This window comes from Amia ocellicauda, chromosome 3 (assembly GCF_036373705.1).
Source record: "Amia ocellicauda isolate fAmiCal2 chromosome 3, fAmiCal2.hap1, whole genome shotgun sequence".
Classification (NCBI taxonomy): Eukaryota; Metazoa; Chordata; class Actinopteri; order Amiiformes; family Amiidae; genus Amia; species Amia ocellicauda.
In genome coordinates, this window is record NC_089852.1 from 1,033,040 (window position 1) to 1,055,023 (window position 21,984).

The 21,984-nt window shown below is 55.3% G+C and overlaps 2 protein-coding genes across 3 annotated transcripts; one reads left to right on the top strand and one right to left on the bottom strand.

Moving 5' to 3' along the window:
• Nucleotides 1–945: 945 nt before the first annotated feature.
• wdr6 (WD repeat domain 6) lies at nucleotides 946–9,236 on the bottom strand. The gene is made up of 8 exons (XM_066697582.1): nucleotides 9,059–9,236; nucleotides 8,616–8,701; nucleotides 6,699–7,981; nucleotides 4,579–6,599; nucleotides 2,531–2,617; nucleotides 2,306–2,422; nucleotides 2,106–2,212; nucleotides 946–1,639 (listed from the first exon to the last, which is right to left on the bottom strand). The coding sequence occupies exons 2-8, from the start codon at nucleotides 8,683–8,685 to the stop codon at nucleotides 1,086–1,088; spliced, it is 4,239 nt and encodes a 1,412-aa protein (XP_066553679.1). The 5' UTR covers nucleotides 8,686–8,701; nucleotides 9,059–9,236; the 3' UTR covers nucleotides 946–1,085.
• Nucleotides 9,237–10,714: 1,478 nt separating this feature from the next.
• Nucleotides 10,715–21,717, top strand: nckipsd (NCK interacting protein with SH3 domain). Of its 2 annotated transcripts, XM_066697583.1 has the most exons (13): nucleotides 10,716–11,080; nucleotides 14,899–15,011; nucleotides 15,394–15,601; nucleotides 15,916–15,991; nucleotides 16,107–16,684; nucleotides 16,873–17,043; nucleotides 18,067–18,153; nucleotides 18,831–18,969; nucleotides 19,091–19,171; nucleotides 19,279–19,407; nucleotides 19,541–19,633; nucleotides 19,930–20,102; nucleotides 20,449–21,717. In XM_066697583.1, exons 1-13 carry the CDS (start codon nucleotides 10,910–10,912, stop codon nucleotides 20,719–20,721), a joined length of 2,292 nt encoding a protein of 763 aa, XP_066553680.1. In that variant the 5' UTR covers nucleotides 10,716–10,909; the 3' UTR covers nucleotides 20,722–21,717. The 2 variants fall into 2 exon arrangements, with proteins under 2 accessions (XP_066553682.1, XP_066553680.1); XM_066697585.1 differs by lacking the exon at nucleotides 19,930–20,102 and having other exon boundaries at nucleotides 10,715–11,080.
• Nucleotides 21,718–21,984: the final 267 nt, after the last annotated feature.

Here is a 21,984-nt window from a genome sequence, read left to right on the forward strand (position 1 = left end):
CATCTGCGTATGACGCCCGAGCATGTACACAGAGACACAGATGCACAAGTCAAGCGTTAGGGGGCAGTGGGCCAGTCTGCTCACCTCTCCGGGGGCGTCGTTCCCGTGGGCGGGGGTGTCCTGTTGTGAGCGCGCTCTCCTGAGCAGCGCGGAGGTCCTGGGGGTCCCCCCGTCTCTCGCCCCCTCCTTGGCCCCCCTGGGGGTCAGATACTGCATCCCAAAAGAGAGTCCCCTCTCTCCCAAAATAGCCCCCCACCACCAGCTCCACTCCCTCTCCTCTCCCTCTCTCTCGTCTTTCAGAGTCCAGTGCAGTTCCTTCTCTTTCCTGATCGGCAGAAGCAGCGCCCTGAGCCGACACACAAACTCTCACTCACACAGAGGACACAGAGGACAAGCACACTGTTCTGCAGTCCTTCTCTCTCTCTCTCTCTCTCTCTCTCTCTCTCTCTCTCTCTCTCTCTCTCTCTCTCTCTCTCTCTCTCTCTCGTGGAGGCCCAGCTCAGCCCCTGGGTCAGTGGAGAGTGACAGACTCACCGGTGCTCAGGCTGCGGGACAATAGGACACCTGACACAACATCAAATATTCATCTCTGTGCCTGGCCTGGCAGTGCTGCTCTGAAGACTGCTGTTCCTGCAGATGTGAATTATTGTTTTCACATTTGAGCCCCCTGTGCCTCCCCCACACACACATGCAGACAGAAGCTCGCACATAGACAGAAAAAACAAACATAGACACAGACACACACAGACAGATACAAACATGCAGACAGACGCACAGATACAAATGTACACAAACGCACACACAGACAGATACAAACACAGTGACAGACACACACAGAAAAGACGCACACAGATACAAACACACAGACAGACAGACAGACAGACACACACACAGTAACACTCAGCTATATGGCATCAAAGAAAAATAATCTCACAAGGAATACACTTTTCTTTAACAAAAAATCTCTTTATTTTACATTGAAATGGACTGGAATATATATATTTAATACAGTGCCCTGTGAACACCGGGAAGGTGGATTTGCCTTTGAGCTGTGTGTGTGTCTGTGTGTCAGTGTCTGTATGTTCTCAATCCGTACACCCCGATCCTCTACAAAACTGGCTTCTCACTGCCCCCCCAACCTCTCTCTGCAGCCGGTCCAGCTCGCAGAGGGGCACTCTGAGCAGTTGTAGCCCCTGACCGCACACCGCCAGCCAGCGGCCGCCCTCGCCCTCCCCCTCGCCCCACACCTCCAGGCTGGCCGCGTCCGCCACGTGGCAGAGCTGCCCCGCCCCCCAGCGCAGGGCCCCCGCTACCCCGCCGCCCCCGCCCAGCCCCCACAGCAGCAGCCTCTGGTCCGCTGACGTCGTGGCCAGGAGGTCGGGTGTCAGGAGTTGCAGGGCGGTCAGCGGGGCGGCATGGGCGCAGGGGACGGAAGTCTGGCCGTCCAGGGTCAGGGAGACGGCGCTGTGGCTGTGGGCCCCCTCTGTGTCCCCGGGTGGGTACTGCACACCGATGGTGCTGACCGTCAGGCTGCCGTCGTCCCCCCCGCTGGCCAGCTGCAGCCGCCCCCCCACCTCCCACACTGCCAGGCTGTTCACCCCACTCTGGTGAGCCCGAACACAGAGGCTGGGGAGCAAACCTGCAGAGACGGACACACGCAGACAGAGAGAGGGAGAGACACAAACATGTGAGATTCAGAGTGGGACAGATGGACAAAGAGAAAGAGAGACACTGAAAGATTGACAGACACAGATATAGACAGAGAGAGACAGACACTGAGAGAGACGTTGAGAAACAGGGACACAAATGGACACAGAGAGAGAGGGGGAGAGAAACAAATGTGTGAGATACAGAGTGAGAGAGATGGACACAGACAGAGAGAATGAGAGAGAGACACAATGACTGACAGACAAAGATAGAGACACAGAAACACAGGGAGAGACAGACACTGTGAGAGATGCTGAGAAACAAATGGACACAGAGACAGACAAGTGCTGCATGTCTTGAGGTACAGAGACAACCTGAGACAGAGAGAGACAGTGAGACAGACACGGAGCAGCACAGAGACACTCAGAGCCCTGCAGGCTCTGCACTGCAATACTGACCCTGGCACCGGGGGGACGCAGAGAGCCAGCTGCCCCCCACCACTACCTCAGTGAGGTCCCACACTGCGATCCGCCCGTCTGTGGCAGCGCTGCATAGGAACTGCCTCCTGGAAGAGAGAGCGAGAGAGCCCTGCTGTACTGGAGCTACATATATTAACCCACCCCACCCCACTCCACTCCCATCCTGCACTCAGCCTTACCTGCTGCCCAGGGCACTGCAGTGGCTGTAGGGGGCGACAGAGAGCACACAGCGCTGGTGGTGAAATGACTCCCAAACCAGATCCAGCCGCCGGGGGGACAGACCCAGAGAGAACAACCTGGAGAGAGAGGGAAAGAGGTTGTACTTTCACTTTTAACCACATTTTTATCCACAGATTAAAGGAACAGCCCAGTGACCCCCGTGTCCCCAGGTCTCCCAGTCTCACCTCACTGCTCCGTCACTGCAGCCTGCGGCCAGGAGGACTGCCTGCCCCACACCTGTCCCAGCATACACCACTGCCAGCGACATGTACCTGCCAGGGAACAGAGCAGCCAATCAGAACACCGACATTACATAAGAACATAAGAACATGAGAAAGTGTCCAGTCGAGAGGAGCCCATTCGCCCCATCGTCCTCGTTTGGTGTCCATTAATAACTAAGTGATCAAGGATCCTATCCAGTCTGTTTTTGAATGTTCCCAAATTGTCTCTTCAGCCACATCACTGGGGAGTTTGTTCAGATTGTGACGCCTCTCTGTGTGAAGAAGTGTCTCCTGTTTTCTGTCTTGAATGCCTTGAAGCCCAATTTCCATTTGTGTCCCCGGGTGCGTGTGTCCCTGCTGATCTGGAAAAGCTCCTCTGGTTTGATGTGCTCGATGCCTTTCATGATGCTGAAGACTTGGATCAAGTCCCCACGTAGTCTCCTCTGTTCCAGGGTGAAAAGGTTCAGGTCCTCAGTCTCTCAGTAGGACATTCCCTTCAGACCTGGAATAAGTCTGGTTGCTCTCCTCTGAACTGCCTCTAGAGCAGCGATATCTTTCTTGAAGTGTGGAGCCCAGAACTGTCCACAGTATCCAGATGAGCTCTAACTAGTGCATTGTACAGTCTGAACATCACTGCCCTTGTTCTCAATTCAACACTTTTGACAATATACCCTAGCATTGTGTTTGCCTTTTTTATTGCTTATTGCTTTATTGCTTTTTTATTGCAAACACATTGTTTGGATGGAGAAAGTGAGGAGTCCACATAGACTCCTAGGTCTTTCTCATGCGTTACATGCAAGTGTATTTACTGTAAAAAGGAAAAAAACTACTAAAACTGACAAATTATACACTTCAGTACATATATATTACACACACATACACCGATCAGACATAACATTATGACCACCTGCCTAATATTGTGTAGGTCCCCCTTTTGCCGCCAAAACAGCCCGGACCCATCGAGGCATGGACTCCACTAGACCTCTGAAGGTGTGCTGTGGTATCTGGCACCAAGACGTTAGCAGCAGATCCTTAAAGTCCTGTAAGTTGCGAGGTGGGGCCTCCATGGATCGGACTTGTTTGTCCAGCACATCCCACAGATGCTCGATTGGATTGAGATCTGGGGAATTTGGAGGCCAAGTCAACACCTTGAACCCGTGATTCATCAGACCAGGCCGCCTTCTTCCATTGCTCCGTGGTCCAGTTCTGATGCTCACGTACCCATTGTAGGTGCTTTCGGCAGTGGACAGGGGTCAGCATGGGCAGCCTGACTGGTCTGTGGCTACGCAGCCCCATACGCAACAAACTGTGATGCACTGTGTGTTCTGACACCTTTCTATCAGAACCAGCATTCACTTTTTCAGCAATTTGAGCTACAGTAGCTCGTCTGTTGGATCGGACCACACGGGCCAGCCTTCACTCCCCACATGCATCAGTGAGCCTTGGCCGTCCATGACCCTGTCGCCGGTTCACCGCTTTTCCTTCCTTGGACACTTTTGATAGGTACTGACCACTGCAGACCGGGAACACCCCACAAGAGCTGCAGTTTTGGAGATGCTCTGACCCAGTCGTCTAGCCATCACAATTTGGCCCTTGTCAAAGTCGCTCAGATCCTTACGCTGCCCATTTTTCCTGCTTCTAACACATCAACTTTGAGGACAAAATGTTCACTTGCTGCCTAATATATCCCACCCACTGACAGGTGCCATGATAACGAGATTATCAGTGTTATTCACTTCACCTGTCAGTGGCCATAATGTTATGGCTGATCGGTGTACAAACTGTGCTAACATGAGTACGGAGTGAAGTGTAGGTCTTTGTGGGGACACTCTGCCCTCTGCTGGTGAACAGCTGCACTGCAGTAGAAATGTATATATTTTATGCCACTTTTAACATGTGGAATAAGATGACAAATGTATTCTTAGTTTCAGGGTCACTGTTAGACCTCCCCCCCACCACACCAGAACAAAACACTTGCAGCACCCCACCCAACCCCAAACCTTCCCCCTTACCTGGTCTCTGGGTCCATTTTGACCGTCTTGTGTCGGTTCCGCCGCCTCTCCCACTGCTCAGCCAATCGGTGGCCCGCCACCTGGATCACCTGACAGGAAGGGGTCCCTTTCCGCCTGTCCAAGCCAATCAGCAGCTGGTAGCACTGCAGCTGGGCCCGCCCCCCAGCAGAGAAGAGCAATGTGGAGAAGCAGGAGGCTGCGGGGCTGACCATCTGTCCGTCTGTCAGTCCATCCGTCTGTCTGTCTCCCCCTCCCTCTCTGGCTCTCTCAGGGACCGTGGCCAGAGCTCGCACGCTGGACAGGTGGTCCGTGATGACCGCCAGCACGGTGACTGTCCCACAGAGTGGCCGCAGCCCCAGCACGCTCAGCGCTGTGTCCTCCCCCCCGGTAACCAGCACCTCCCACCCGGGCCCACCTCCTCCCCCCCCGACCCGGCCCAGGCGGCACACGCAGCCCACCCCCCGGCCGTGCAGCCCTGCCTTCAGCTCCCGGGGCCTCTCGAACCCACCCCTGCCACGCCCCCGGGACAGGAACACGGCGCCCTGCTTCACGAAGACGAAGGACAGGTCCCGGCCGTCCGTCCTGGGGGGTCTGCAGTGTCCCCAGGAGCGGTGCCCCCCCCCGCAGCGCACGGACAGCAGCCTCTCCAGCCGGACGGGGTCCCACACCACGAAATCCACTGACTGGAACCCCATCACCAGGAACCTGCCCCCTCCCTGCCCCACTGCTCTGCTCTCCCCTCCACCCTCCTCTCGCCCTCTTTCCAGCAGCGCCTCGGCTCCTCCTCCCCCTCTATTGCTCCGCCTGCTTCCCTGCACACTCACCCTCTCCCCTCCTCCCACCCCAAGACCATCCATCTCTCTCCATTCCTTCTCTCCCTCTGTCAGCTCCTCTTCCTCCTCTTCTTCCAGGAACAGAACCCTCTCTACCCAGTCCATTCCCCGGCAGGCTCGCTGGGCGCGCAGAACCTCCAGGGCCTCCTCCCTCCCCTCCCTCTCATCCCTCACTCCCCCTCTCCAGAGTCCCAGTGCTCTGATACAGCCGTCCCGACCCGTGCTGTACAGCAGCTCCCCCCGGCACGACAGAGAGGTGACCCCCTGCTTGCCATGCAGCCCGAACAGAACCGAGACCGGGCCCAGCGCGCTATTACCATCCCCATCCCCCTCCCCCTCCCCCTCCCCGTCTCTCTCCTTCAGTCTATCCTTCTCTACTCCTCCCTGCCCCAGCTGTTCTCTCTTCCCCTTTACCTCTCCCAAAACCTCCCTCTCAACTAGCCACTTTGCATCCTCCTTCTCCCTCCTCTCCCTCTCCCCCTCTCTCCTGTCCCTGTACAGCAGCACTGACCCCCTCCTGTCTCCACAGGCCCACAGCGCCCCCTGTAGGGGCTCCACTGTGGTCAGCCAGCGTTTTGCGCACAGGGGCAGCAGGAACGGGCAGAGGGGAGCCACGCTGAGCTGCCCCTCGCCCTCCCCTTCTCCGTCTATCTGTCCTTCCCTCCATCCATCTCTCCTACCTCCCTCTCTCTCCCTCTCCTCGTCTCCTGCCTGCTCCCTCTCTCTATCATCCTCCCCCTCCCCCTCCATCACACACACCTCCCAGCGGTACACCAGCCCCTCCGCCCCCGACGCAAACAGCTGCCACCTCCCCCTCCCTGTGTCCCTCCCTGTCTGCCTGGCCCAGTGCAGGCTGTGTATCTTGCCGCAGCCGGCCCGGAGCTCTACGGTGCCCCCTGGCTGGAAGAGAGGAAACACTCGCACTTTGCCCCCCAGGCTCCCGACCGCACACAGCACCCCCTCTCCTCCGTCTGCCTCCCCCTCGCTCAGCTCCATCACACTGTACGACTGGAAATCACGGTCCTCCTGTGCCCCTCCCAGCTGCTGCCAGCCCCCCACCGCCTCCCCGGTGTGGAGGTACAGCCCCCCCTCATCCGTCAGCACTACGACCTGCGGTTCTGCCCCTGCCCCCCCCTGCACCAACCGCACAATCTTGGGAGCCCCCCGGCCCTGGAAACGTAGGTCACAGAGCGAGCGAGAGGGGCTGGGGGCGGGGCTAGAGATGGGTCTCTCTCCCTCTGTCTCGCTGTCTCTCTCTCCGCATCCCTCTGTCTTTCCCTCCTCCCTCTTGGTCCCCATCTCCTCCTCCTCTCCCTCTCCCTCTCCCTCCCCTCCGATCCTCCACAGCCAAATCCCTCCGTCCGCCCCTCCGGTCGCCACCCACCCGCCTCCGCTGACTGCCAGCGCCCGCACCCCGCCCGTGCGGTGCCCTTTCAGCCTCCGGGCCACCTTGCCGCGGCGCCCGTCCCACAGCAGGCAGAGGGAGTCCTCCCCGGCACTGACCAGCCGTCCGGTCGGGGTGAGCCGGACGGTGAAGACCCGGGCCTGGTGTCCGTACAGAACCCGCAGGCAGGGCGCCTCCTCCACCCCGCAGCCCGCCGCCCCGCCCAGCGCCCCGACCCCCCACAGGCGCACGCTGCGGTCATCTGAGGCCGAGGCCAGCCACCGCCCCCCCACCCCACCATGCGCCAGGCCGAAGATGACCCCGCCGTGACCCCGCAGGCGCCGCTCCACCTGGCACGGCCCAGCCTCCTCCCTCCTACTCCCTCCCTCTCCACATCTCTCCCCCTCTCCTCCTCCTCCTCCTCCCCCAGGTCTCCACAGCACCACCTGGTTGAACACTGTCCCTCCCACCAGAACCAGGCCGGCCCAGCTGGGCCCGGTGAGCAGGGCGGAGTACAGCAGGCAGCCCTCCTGGCACTGGGCCTGGGCCAAGACCACCTGAGCCCAAGGGTCCAACAGAACCGCCGCGTTGTGGGCCAGAACCACTGCCAGGTACCGGCTATCCTCCAGCCAGCACGCCTCCCAAACCCAGTCCTGCAGCTCCCACAGCGGGCACAGCTCCGCCAGCCTGGCACCGTCCCGCCCGTTCCCCCTCTTGCACATCTCTGCTTCTCCTCCTGCCCCACTCAACCTGCTCCCTCCCTCCTCCTCACACACCCTTCCAATACTCTCCATCTTTCCTCCTCCTCCTCCCGCACTCCTCCCCTCGCTCAGCTCCACCACGCTCACTGCCTTGCCCCCGAACACCGCCAGCAGCACTCCTCCCCGTCCTGCACCCTCCCCCTGAGGCCCGGACCCTTGTGTGTGTTCTGGGTCTCCCTGCCCCAGTTCTGGCTTGGTCACGCGCCCCAGTCTCTCCTCCTGGGGGGGGGCTGGCGGAGACACCTGTCCAGCCCTGGCATCTCCTGGTTCCCACTCTGCCTCGCCTGCTCTCCTGGCCCGGGGCCATGGCGCCGGGCGGATGCCATGGATGCGGTGGTTTCTGAGCACGCTCAGTTTGGCATAAGGCACTGAGGGGGCGAGGCTGGCTGTCTTCAGGCTGAACGCTGAGAGGATTGGACCCTCACCTGTAACACACACACAGACAGACACACTTTTGAACCTTTTTCAATTTTCCTTTTGTCAATGTAAAATACTATTTTATTTGGTAAAGTATTTTACAATACAGATAAAAACATTCAAAACTAATTTTAATTCTCGTGATTTAAAATTTGTTAAAATCAATATTCTAAAATCACTTAAAAAATGTAAAATCTTAAGTGATTAATGTAAACAGAATACATGAACATGAAGTGCATAAAACAATAAAACAAACTTGTGATTAAAGCAAAACTGCAAACCAACAAAAAGGTCAAATACATTGAAATTAACTGAAAATGCACCGGACAAAGCAAAAAAGAAATAAAACGATAAAATAAAAAACAAACCAAAACAGTCCGATGCATTTAAAATTATAACCAAACGGCCAATGTATTTGACAAAAGAAAAAAACTGAACAAAACCAACCAAATACCCAAACTAGTGCTTTTAAAATCAACTAAATCTTTAAAAACAGTTAAAATTCATTTTTTTTAAGTCTTTTTTTTTTAAAAACAATCTTTTGTCTTTTGTCAATGTAAGTCAAAACTACTTCTGTTGAAAGAATGAATGAATGAATGAATGAATGAATGAGTGGGTTGCACACCTGCCTCCTTGCCTCACCTGAGAGCAGGTATTCCTCCCCCAGGAACTCCAGTGCAGTGACCGGGGCAATCAGTGCGGGCGACTCCATCCCTCACTCCCTGGGGCTGAGCGAGAAAGAGAGAGAAAAAGACGATGCTGGACGTCATTCTCTCGTACTACAAACTGGGCAGCACCCAGACTACATTTCCCAGAATCCCACGCAGCGCCCGTGCCATTTTCGGCAGCGTGTGAATATGCAATAAGAGACTTTTCGCACTGCTAGGATTTAGATACCACCGATTGATATATGCGGCCACTTGAATGCATACACTGGGGCGGTTTTGATGTTTATACACACATTAGCGCGGGTAACTGTCGTTATGTTTACTGGTCTAAAGTCAAACCGCTTTACGTGCGTCTCCACACCGGCCGCGCCGCCGCGATGGACGGCAGGTCAGGGACGCTGCGCTAAACGCACGTACTTCCGGGTAACAGTCAGAATCCAGATCCGCTCCGACAGCGCCTTCCTCCGCAGAAACCGTGTCATTTATTTATAGCGATATACACGTGTGTTTATTGTTATTGTCTCTGCTGCTTCATTTCGTGCTCCCCTGCCCTCTCGGATTCCGTCCACATGGGACACATGCGGGATCAGCTGGCCAATCACAGAGCTGTATGCCGGTCTGTGTCTTGGTACGGCGAGCCGCTTGTGACATGCGACCAGATGAGGCTAATGCGTTTTTCCTCCGTCAAGGAAAACAATTACGGGACTCTGGCTTCTTATTATTGTCGTTTTTCAGTTCTATTATTATTGATTTTTAAAATAATATAATGAATACACTTGTATGTTATAATAGTACTATTAACGAACGTATGTATTTACTTTTTGAATGTATTACAGGAACGAGTGAGTGACACACTATCACACTGTAACCTCCATACAGTACTATTACTAAACTACACTACTACTCAGCCTTTTAAAAAGACCATTTTAATTGGATAAAATATCCCCATATTGTCCCTTATATTAGTGTATCCATCTGCTTTCTATTTATCTATTACTAGCACTTTATATTTATTTTGTAAGTCACCCTGGACAAGGGCGTCTGCTAAGAAAGAAAGAAATAATAATAATATTAAGTACATAAATGTAAATATTCTATATTCTTGAATCACTTTCCACTGGCATTTTAATAGTATGCTCTGTGTTGATGGGACAATATGGCTACCACTTAAAACAAAAACACTATCAATAAATAAGTATTAAAATTTTTTTTTTTTTAAAGAACTCACTTGTAGGTCTACTTAGATAATATTCAGTTGTGTGCGACACCTGGCAGATGAAATTCAATGTGGACAAGTGCAAGGTAATACATGCAGGTAACAAAAATGTCCAGTATAATTACACTATGGGAGGAACAGATCTAGATGAAGTAACGCATGAGAAAGACCTAGGAGTCTATGTGGACTCCTCACTTACTCCATCCAAACAATGTGGGGAAGCAATAAAAAAGGCAAACAGGATGTTAGGGTATATTGTCAAAAGTGCAGAATTGAGGGCAGTGATGTTCAGACTGTACAATGCACTAGTTCCTCATCTGGATACTGTGGACAGTTCTGGGCTCCACACTTCAAGAAAGATATCGCTGCTCTAGAGGCAGTTCAGAGGAGAGCAACCAGACTTATTCCAGGTCTGAAGGGAATGTCCTACTGAGAGACTGAGGACCTGAACCTTTTCACCCTGGAACAGAGGAGACTACGTGGGGACTTGATTCAAGTCTTCAAAATCATGAAGGGCATCGACCACATCAAACCAGAGGAGCTTTTCCAGATCAGCAGCGACACACGCACCCGGGACACAAATGGAAATTGGGCTTCAAGGCATTCAAGACAGAAAACAGCAGACACTTCTTCACACAGAGAGGCGTCTCAATCTGAACAAACTCCCCAGTCCCCGAGCTCGATGGGGTGAATGGGGTGAATGGGGTGAATGGCCTCCTCTGGTTTGGACACTGTCTTATGTTCTCTGAGTGGTGACCGATGCGCGCTCACGACGCCGGCGGGACCGAGCCTTCACTGAGACGCGCCTGCGCGCTGCGGAGGAGACGGGGGCGTGCGCGCCAGTGTCGCCGTGCGTGCGCGCCCCCTGCAGTGTTTACCAGCGCGGCGGACGGAGGGATCCGTGCGGGAGAACAGCTGAGAGAGAGAGAGAGAGAGAGAGAGAGAGAGAGAGAGAGAGATTGAACAGGGAGCAGAGCAGAGACGACGCAGTGTGGCAGGTCATACCAGACTGCTCTCAGGGCGGGGAAGACACTCGGCCGGTCCGGCCCGCCATGTACCGCTCTCTGCACTCGTTCCGCTCCCCGGAGCCCAACTCCCTGCGCTTCTCCGCCGGAGAGACCTTCCTGATCCTGGAGCGCAGCAACCAGCACTGGTGGCTCGGGTCCCGGTCCAGCTCGGGGGAGAGCGGCTACATCCCCGCCTCCTACATCGAGAAGATCCAGGTAGGAGCCCGCGGTACCGGACTGAGCCGACCCGAACCGACCCAACCCACGGACTGTCCGGAGAGGGAGGGAGGGAGGGAGGGAGAGGGAGACGGTCCAGATTTGATTGCAGTCCAGGGGGGGTGCAGCTCATAACAAACCCGAATTAAATAAGTAAATGCGTTGTTATGAATGTAATCTGTAATTGATGAAAATGGCTCTTAATATGATTCTGTCATAAAATCCATCTTATCGGCACTTTTGATTCAGTATTTGCCTTCAAGGCAATTATGATTATTATTGTGTTGGTGTTGTTGTTGAAACTGGTCTTGACATCAGCTGTCAATGGTCCCTGCTGACAGAGATACGTGACCTTGTCTCATAACCATCAGCAGCCCCCCCAGGCAGAGCTGCACCCCACCCCAGCACCCTGTACAGAGACCCCCACCCCAGCACCCTGTACAGAGACCCCCACCCCAGCAGCCTGTACAGAGACCCCCACCCCAGCACCCTGTACAGAGACCCCCATGCTCACTTCCTGTGTGTTGAGAATAGTCATTGTGAGCCGATGGTCAGACAGCTCTGAGGAGTCGTGCACTGAAATGCATTGAAATGATCATCTGCTGTATTGTGCTGTTCTGCACTGCACTGCACCACACCGCACAATACTGCACCCCACCCCACCACACCACACTGCACCCCACCACACAATACTGCACCCCACCACACAATACTGCACCCCACCACACCACACTGCACCACACCGCAAAATACTGCACAATACTGCACCCCACCACACAATACTGCACCCCACCACACCACACTGCACCCCACCACACAATACTGCACCCCACCCCACCACACCACACTGCACCCCACCACACAATACTGCACCCCACCACACAATACTGCACCCCACCCCACCACATCACACTGCACCCCACCACACAATACTGCACCACACCGCACAATACTGCACCCCACCACACCACACTGCACCACACCGCACAATACTGCACCCCACCACACAATACTGCACCCCACCACACAATACTCGACTGCACAACCGCACCACACCGTATAGCACAACACCTCACTGCACCGCACAACCGCACAGCACGGCACTGTACCACACCGCACAGAGTGAGTGTGTGTGTTTGAGAGACAGTGAGAGAGAGATGAGAAACTGTGCCGGGGTGAGGGACACTGGGGGGGAGATGAGGGGAGACGCCTGGGGACTTCAACTAGCAGCTCAAACACAGGGACTGATGAAGGTGATGATGACGAGGGTGCATCAATAAATATTAAGATTCAGGCGTCAAGAAAGAGAGGGGTCTGCCTGTCCTCTTACTGATGACACGCACACGCACACACACACACACACACACAGCCAGCCCTTCACAAGACAATCAGGTTTGTTTGTTTGTTTATTTAGGCAGGGATTCAATTACACAGTCCTCCTCTGGCAACCGATTCCTTTAATCCGTCTGTGAAGAGCTGAGACAGGGATGATAATTTCACAGGAGAGAGAAAGCGAGGCAGACAGAGAGTGTGGGGGTGGGAGGCTGGCTGGGCTCCCCGAGTGTTGTGTTGTTGTTTTGTTTTGTTCTCGCTGCGCTCTGACTGCGTTACCCAGAGCTGCCGAGACGCTGTCTGCCTAATAAGGATGATGATGAAAACTGCACAATTCCCCTCATGGTCTCTTCTGTTGGTCGGTCGCTCGGTCGGTTGGTTGTCGGTTGTTCATTAATTAAGTAATTAATATATTTATCTGGCCCAGATTGGACCGGTGCCCTGTGTGTGTGTGAGAAGCTCTTGTGTGGGTTGTGCTGTGCTCCCTCACAATGGGGGCATTGAGACTCCAGCAGCTGCTCCCCCTGCTACACCCCCCTGCAGACCAGACTCCGTCCCCAATGAGACTGGAGACTGGACCGCAGGGAGACTGCAGTGTTCTGTTGTGCACTGTACTGCAATGCACTGGACTAGAATGGACTGGACTGGACTGGACTGGACTTTCCTTTACTGAACTATAATACAACAGCTGTACCGGACCAGACTGGACTTGGTGGTTTTCTGGAGTGTCATGAACTACTGGATTTGTACTGGACTGGACTGTTCTGGGATTTAATTAAGTGGATGTGACAGGACTGGGCTGGACTAATACAGAACAGTCTGGACAGTGCAGGATAATAAAGGCGTCCAAACCTCCCTGGGCCAGTACCGCCCCTGTAGTGCGGCAGAGGTGTGTGTTTTCTGGGGCCCGGCTGGGGGAGTTCTTGGGTTCTGGGTGTGAGCAGTGCGGGCCAGCTGCTGTGACGCACAGCTCAGTCTGTTCTATTTCTATCAGGGAAGGATAATTGACTGATTAATTAATCAGCTAACGAGGTCCACACTGCACTGCCGGGGGAGGAGAGAGGCAGAGATCCAATTGGGAGATTCGCTGACTCGAGCCCTCAGGGGGTGAACCAGAGAGCCAGACCAGCTGAGAGTGGGAGAGAAATTAAAGCGACACAACAGTATAATCTAATCACTGCAGAGTTTCTATTTCTGCTGCGTTATTCTGGGCCGACATCTGTCCCGGCTGCGGTGCGTTGTGTGCTGTGTGTCCTTCTGGCCTGCGGCCCTTATGTAAGCTCAGCACAGCAGCTGGGTCGCGTGTCCACAAGCTGTGTCATCGCCTGGTCTTCTGTACTCTGTCTGTTCTCTCACACCACCGCGGCGCGGAGACACAGGGCCTGCAGCGACCGAGACACAGAGTCACTGTCAATGTGTCTCGGTCGCTACAGGCCCTGCGTCTCCGCGGTGTGAGTTACACGAGCCGTGTCAGCCGGGCGTACACTGTATGTGTCGGCGTGTCTCACCAGGGGGTAGCAGGCTGTGTGTAGATATGCCTTGTCTGTTAGCGGTGCCCATTTGTTGTGTGTGTACGCAGTGTGTATCAGCAATGTACACATATGTACAGTGTGTACAGTGTGTGTCATAGAAAGTCGACACCCTCTTGAACAGTTTTCATATTTTGTTGTCTTGGTGCCTCGTGCATTTCAATTAAACTACACACCATAAAGGGAGACAGTGTTATACATTTAAAATACAGAACTGAAAGTCTCCAAGGGGGGTGACAGGAGACTGAGACTGCTATTATTATTAATATATTATAATAGTTTTTGATCATATTAAGATGGTGAAGTGTGGGTCTGAGCTGTTAGTGTTTTTGCAGAATGCAGAATGCACATCAGTCTGCGTGGGGGCAGAGATTTGAATGCAGCTGTTACTGTGCTGAGACTGCTGACACAGGGCGGGGGGGTTCTCCCTACGGACACACTGGTGTGTGTGTGTGAGGGGGACACACAAGGGAAGTGTGAAAGAGCGAGAGAGAAAGAGATGATGGGGGACAGCGAAGGCCAGCGAGTTTATCTGTGTGTCTATTTGTGTGTGTTTTTCTGCTGTTGAGTTTCCTTCTCTGACAGCAGTTCCTTCCTCTGAGGATTTGAGATGATCTAGGAGCAGGATGTGCAGAGCTGGGGGGCCAGGAGGACCTGCAGGGCAGTGGAGGGGGGGCGGGGGATGGTCAGAGCGCCAGTTTGTGGGGTAGACAGGCACTGAGACTCTGCAGCCTGTGTTGTGTGTCTGTGTTGTCTTTCTGTGTCTATTAGACATCTATATAATTCTACTGACCTTAATGAACAGCACAGAATCTCCCCCTACACTCTCACTCTCTCCCTCTCCCTCTCTGTCTAGCTCACTCTTCCCCTCCCTGTACATTCTTTACAAATTGTTTTGTAATTTTTTTTTTCAATCAAATATTTTGTAAACATCAATAATCTCCCTCTCCCTCTCAGACCCCGGAGCATGACGAGGTGCTGCAGTCCATAGACCGGGCCATCGAGGCCATCCACAATGCCGCCATGAGCAATGGGGGCAAGTACAACCTGGAGCAGAGAGACGTGCTGCAGTGAGTCGCCCCTGCTTCCTCCCCATCTCTGCTGACCCTCCTCCCAGGCCCCTGTGCATTAAACTGCCTCCCCATCTGTACTGACCCTCCTCCCAGGCCCCTGTGCATTAAACTGCCTCCCCATCTGTACTGACCCTCCTCCCAGGCCCCTGTGCACTGTAACTGCCTCCTCCCCATCTGTACTGACCCTCCTCCTAGGCTCCTGTGCACTTTCACTGCATCCTCCCCACCTCTACTGACCCTCCTCCCAGGCTCTTGTGTGCTTTAACTGCCTCCTCCCCATCAGTACTGACCCTCCTCCCAGGCCCCAGTCCTTTAGTAAAAAAGCAGTGTAGATCTATATCTATATCTATACCACATGGGGCTCCACCTGTCTGCGCAGGAAGCTGATTCATCACAGGAAAGAGACTCTCTCTCGGAGGAGCCCGCCCCCCGTCAATCACACGCGTGTGCTGCCCTCCTCCACCAGTGACCTCGCGCTCAGCCACGCCCACCCGCCCAATGGGATGAGCCGGGCCTACGGGCGGCAGGCCAGCGAGCCGATCGCCGGCAGCCTGGACTCGGGCCGTGGGGACGAGGAGCTGTACCAGGTGGAGTGGAGACGTGGAGACACGGGGACACTGACAGCCTGACGCACTGAGACACTGTACACTGATGCATGGACACATCTGAGCACTGAGGCACTGAGACACTGACGCACTGAAACAATGACGCACTGAGATATTGATGCACTGATGCACTCAGACACAGATTACTTAATACAATGTCATGCTGACGTGCATATACACTGAGAACTGACACACTGACACTCACTCTTACCCAGAACTGACACCCTCGCACACTGACACTGCGGGTCTTGGCACTGACGCGTGTCTGTCTGTGCGTCTGTCTGTCTCCCCTGCAGGTGCCCCCCCAGCCCCGCCGAGCGGCCCCCATCACCCCCCCACCCCCAGAGAAACGCAGGGGCCCCCGCCGGCCAGGTCTGTCCATCTGTCCGTGTGTGTCTGCGAAACTCTCTACAGTGCAGTCCTATGAGGTGTAATACTCTCCCCCTTTCTTTCTCTCTCCCACTCTCCCTCTCTCTCTCTCTCTCAGAACCCGAGGTGCCGTCCAGGACCTCCTCCATTGGCACTAGCTCCGCCCTCCCCGTCAGCACCGCACCCTCCCCCTCGCTCAGCTCTGGCTCCCTGGAGTCAGGCTCCACACACTCCCCCGCATCCTCGGAGACCAGCCTCCCCAGCCTGACGGCCACGCCCCCCCCGGTGCCCAGCCGTGCCAGAGGCCCCGCCCCGGCCCCGCCTGGCCCGGCCCCGGCCCCCCAGCCCCCCCTGCCCAAGAAGCAGGCTGACCCCCAGCCCCAGTCTCCGTCTCCCTCCCCCCAGCGCCCCTCCGAGGCCTCGTCTGAGTCGGAGGCCAGCCTGGCCCCGCCCATGGCCTCCCGCAGCCCCATCCCCTGCCCCTCCCACAGCCCCAGCCGCACACGGAAGGGGGCGTCGGGGGGCGTGTCCGACAGCATCGGGGCGGAGCTTGTGGAGCTGGTGCGGCGGAACACCCAGCTGAGTTACGAGCTGTCGCGCGTCGCTGTGGGGACCGTCGTGGGACACCTGCAGACCGCCATCCCACACATCGCCGATGCCATGGAGCAGGTCCTCCTCTCACTGCTGCAGAGCCAGGTGAGAAACCGAGAGAGAGGGAGTGACGGAGAGTTACGAGAGTGACTGGGAGAGACAGAGCGAGTGGGACACCTTGATAGAGACTCCAAAAGACGCACTGCACTGAGACAGACGCAGAGACAATAGGGATCTGAGACCCTGGGACACTGACAGGCTGACACTTTCTCTCTCCCTCCCTCTTGCCCCAGGACGCGGGGGCCGGGCTGCCACGGGGGCAGCTGTGTCAGGACGAGCAGCGGCTGCAGGTGATCTTCACAGACCTGGCCCGGCACAAGGACGACGCGCAGCAGCGCAGCTGGGCTCTGTACGAGGACCAGGCCCTGATCGCCTGCTACCTGGAGGAGCTGCTGCAGATACTGGTGAGACAGAGAGACACGCACACAGTGACCCACAGACAGACGGACAGACGCCCAGAGACAGTGACTCACAGACAGACAGACAGACGCACAGAGACAGTGACCCACAGACAGACGGACAGACGCACAGAGACAGTGACTTACAGACAGACGCCCAGAGACAGTGACCCACAGACAGACAGACAGACGCCCAGAGACAGTGACCCACAGACAGACAGACAGACAGACGCCCAGAGACAGTGACCCACAGACAGACAGACAGACAGACGCCCAGAGACAGTGACCCACAGACAGACAGACAGACAGACGCACAGAGACAGTGACCCACAGACAGACGGACAGACGCACAGAGACAGTGACCCACAGACAGACGCACAGAGACAGTGACCCACAGACAGACAGACAGACAGATGCACAGAGACAGTGACCCACAGACAGATAGACGCACAGAGACAGTGACCCACAGACAGACGGACAGACGCACAGAGACAGTGACCCACAGACAGACGGACAGACGCACAGAGACAGTGACCCACAGACAGACGGACAGACGCCCAGAGACAGTGACCCACAGACAGATGGACAGACACCCAGAGACAGTGACCCACAGACAGATGGACAGACGCACAGAGACAGTGACCCACGGACAGACGCACAGAGACAGTGACCCACGGACAGACGGACAGACCACACAGAGACAGTGACCCACGGACAGACGGACAGACCACACAGAGACAGTGACCCACAGACAGACGGACAGACCACACAGAGACAGCGACCCACAGACAGACGGACAGACGCACAGAGACAGTGACTTACAGACAGACAGACGCACAGAGACAGTGACCCACAGACAGACGGACAGACGCACAGAGACAGCGACCCACAGACAGACGTACAGACGCACAGAGACAGTGACCCACAGACAGACGGACAGACGCACAGAGACAGCGACCTAGTGACACAAACGCAGGAGTTCCCCTGTACTGCACTGTTCACCCTGACCCTGTGCCCCACGCCTCGCAGACAGACGCCGACCCCGAGGTGTGTAAGAGGATGTGCAAGAAGAACCAGTTCGAGCCAGTCGTGTCTTTGGTGACGTACTACCAGATGGTGAGTCTGTGTGTGCTGAGCTGTGGGCACTGTGCCTGCGTGTGAGTGTGTCTGTGTGCGAGTGAGTGTGTCTGTGTGCGAGTTAGTGTGTGAGTGTGTGTGCTGAGCTGTGGGCACTGTGCCTGCGTGTGAGTGTGTCTGTGTGCGTGTGAGTGTGTCTGTGTGCGAGTGAGTGTGTCTGTGTGCGAGTTAGTGTGTGAGTGTGTGTGCTGAGCTGTGGGCACTGTGCCTGCGTGTGAGTGTGTCTGTGTGCGTGTGAGTGTGTCTGTGTGCGAGTGAGTGTGTCTGTGTGCGTGTGAGTGTGTCTGTGTGCGAGTGAGTGTGCTGAGCTATGGGCACTATGCCTGCGTTGTTAGTGTGTGTGCAAGTGTGTGAGTGAGTGTGTCTGTGTGCGTGTGAGTGTGTCTGTGTGCGAGTGAGTGTGTGAGTGTGTGTGCTGAGCTGTGGGCACTGTGCCTGCGTGTGAGTGTGTCTGTGCGCGTGTGAGTGTGTGAGTGTGTCTGTGTGTGAGTGAGTGTGTCTGTGTGCGAGTGTGTGTGCTGAGCTATGGGCACTATGCCTGCGTTGTTAGTGTGTGTGCAAGTGTGTGAGTGAGTCTGTGTGCGCTGAGCTGTCGGCACTCTAACTGCGTGTGTGTGTGTGTGTGTGTGTGTGTGTAAATGTGTGTTGTGTTGCAGGAGCACCGCGCCACCCTCAGGCTGCTGCTGCTCAAGGTGTTCGGGGCGCTGTGTGCGCTGGACGCCTCGCTCATCTCAACGCTGCTCAACTCCATCCTGCCCATGGAGCTGGCCCGGGACATGCAGACAGACACGCAAGGTGAGGGGGAGGAGAGAGGGAGGAGAGAGGGGTAGATCAGTGGGGCTGAGGGGAAGACCTGTGTGTGCGCTGACCCTCACTACAGACTGGGTTACGTCTCTCTCTCTCTCTCTCTCTCCAGATCACCAGAAGATGTGCTACTCCGCTCTGGTCCTGGCCATGGTCTTCTCCATGGGGGAGCCCCCTCCTTACCACCACTACGGTAACCTGAGCCACACCGTCTGTCTCTCTCTCTGTCTGTCTGTCTCTCTCTCTGTCTGTCTGTCCATCCCTGTCTTATGACGGTCCTGTCCGCGCATCTGTCCTCAGAGCACCTGAATGGCACGTTTGTCCACTTCCTGCTGGCCGTGGTGGAGGAGGGGCTGCCGTGCGATGAGGCGGAGCAGCTGCCAGACCTGTGCATCAACCTGCTGCTGGCCTTCAACCTGCACTTCACCGGTGAGAGGGTGGGGGAGAGAGGAGTGTTGGGGGGTACAGAGGGAGAGAGGGGCTGGAGGTGTGGGGGGGAGAGGACAGTGGAGGAAAGACCTGACACTCTCTCTCTCTCTCCCTCTCTCCTCCTCCCCCTCAGTGCCGGACAGTAATGTGATCATGCAGACGCTGGTCAAGAAACACAACGTCAAGATCCTGACCGAGAAGATCCTGCTGCTGCTGAACAGAGGAGGTGAGAGAACACTGTAATACTGCACTCTACTGCTGCACTACTGCACTCTACTGCTGTAATACTGCACTCTACTGCTGTAATACTGCACTACTGCACTCTACTGCTGTAATACTGCACTTCCTGCACTACTGCACTCTACTACTGCACTTGCTGCACTACTGCACTCGACTGCTGTAACACTGCACTCTACTGCTGTAATACTGCAGTCTACTGCATTCTAATGCTGCACTACTGCACTGTACTGCACTGAGCGGTGTGATACTGTACTTGACCTCCCTGCACACTGTCCCCCCCAGACGACCCTGTGTGTGTGTTCGGCCATGCCCCCGCCCCCCCCCACGCGGTGCTCAAGTTCCTGCAGGACATGTTGTCCTCCCGGGACACTGCCTCCGTCTTCTACCGCACAGACATGATGGTGATGATCGACATCGCAGTGCGGCACATCGCCGACCTGTCCCCCGGGGACAAGGTGAGGGGCGGGACGGGCCTGGACACACTGAGAAACTGCCAGTACTGACACACACTTGAGAGACACATGCTGAGGGGGACACACACTTGAGGAACACGCACGCTGAGGGGGACACACACTTGAGGAACACGCGCGCTGAGGGGGACACACACTTGAGGAACACGCACGCTGAGGGGGACACACACTTGAGGGAGACACACTGAGGGAGACGCACGCTGCGGGATGCACACACTTGAGGGAGACACGCTGAGGGACACACACTTGAGGGACACAGAGACAAACCCTGAAACATTCTGTGAATACCACTGAGTACTGAGACACACTGACATGTCCTGTCTCTCTGTAGCTGCGGATGGAGTACCTGTCTCTGATGCACGCCATCATACGCTCCACAGACTACCTGGAGCACCGGCACCGCCTGGACGACCTGCGGGGGGCGCTGCGCCGCATCCTCGGGGAGGAAGAGGAGGAAGGGGAGGAAGAGGAGGAGCAGGAGACGGGGAAGAAGGGTGGGAAGGGAGGCGTGGCGGCCGTGCAGCGCATGGACAAACTGATCGTCCAGGAGATATTCAGAGAATTCCCTCAGGTCTCTGAGACCGAGACCGAGCACGGGCACTAAGAGAGAGAGAGAGAGAGGGATGGGAGGGAGAAGAGGACAGGAGGGAGTGATGGGAGGAGGGAGAGAGGGATGGGAGGAAGGGACAGGATGGAAATAGCATCCATCTCCTCTCCTCCCCTCATCCCTCTCTCCTCCGTCTGGTCGGTACAGAAGCCTGTGACGAGGCTGACACTGTTACACAAGCAACACTAACAGTAACACACTGACCGCAGAGCAACACTGACGCCTCCGTCTGTGCGTCTGTCCGCCCCCGTGAGAGCGAGTGTGTATCTGTGTATCTGTGTGTGTGTACATGTGTGTCTGTGTGTCTGTATGTGTCTGTGAGCGTGTGTGTGTACATGTGTATCTGTGTGTCTGTGAGCGTGTGTGTGTACATGTGTATCTGTGTGTCTGTGAGCATGTGTGTGTACATGTGTATCTGTGTGTCTGTGAGCGTGTGTGTGTACATGTGTGTCTGTGAGCGTGTGTGTGTACATGTGTGTCTGTGAGCGTGTGTGTGTACATGTGTGTCTGTGTGTGTCTGTGAGCGTGTTTGTGTACATGTGTATCTGTGTGTCTGTGAGCGTGTGTGTGTACATGTGTGTCTGTGTGTCTGAGCGTGTGTGTGTACATGTGTATCTGTGTGTCTGTGAGCGTGTGTGTGTACATGTGTGTCTGTGAGCGTGTTTGTGTACTTGTGTATCTGTGTGTCTGTGAGCGTGTGTGTGAACATGTGTGTCTGTGAGCGTGTGTGTCAACATGTGTGTCTGTGTGTGTCTGTGAGCGTGTTTGTGTACATGTGTATCTGTGTGTCTGTGAGCATCTCCCTCTCCCCCGGTGGCGCTGACAGACAGACGCACTGACTGGCTTTTTCTTGCAGGGGTCCTGGGACAGCATATTTTCTCATTTTAGAGCGAATGAGTGGACAGTGACGTTTGTGTTACAGGGTGGAATCTATGAGCAAATTGTATTTTCTTAAAAAGTCTAAAGTATTAAAATGATGTACGTGTGCCACTGGGAGAGAGTGCTGCCCTGTTCATTGTGGTGAGAGACTCGCACAGACTCGCACACCTGCTCACTCAAAGACACACACAGACACAGACACACTGACACACACACACACAGAGACACAGACACACACACAAAGACACACACAGACACACTGACACACACACACACAGAGACACAGACACACACACAAAGACACACACAGACACAGAGACACAGACACACACACAAAGACACACACAGACACACTCACACACAGAGACGCGCACACACAGA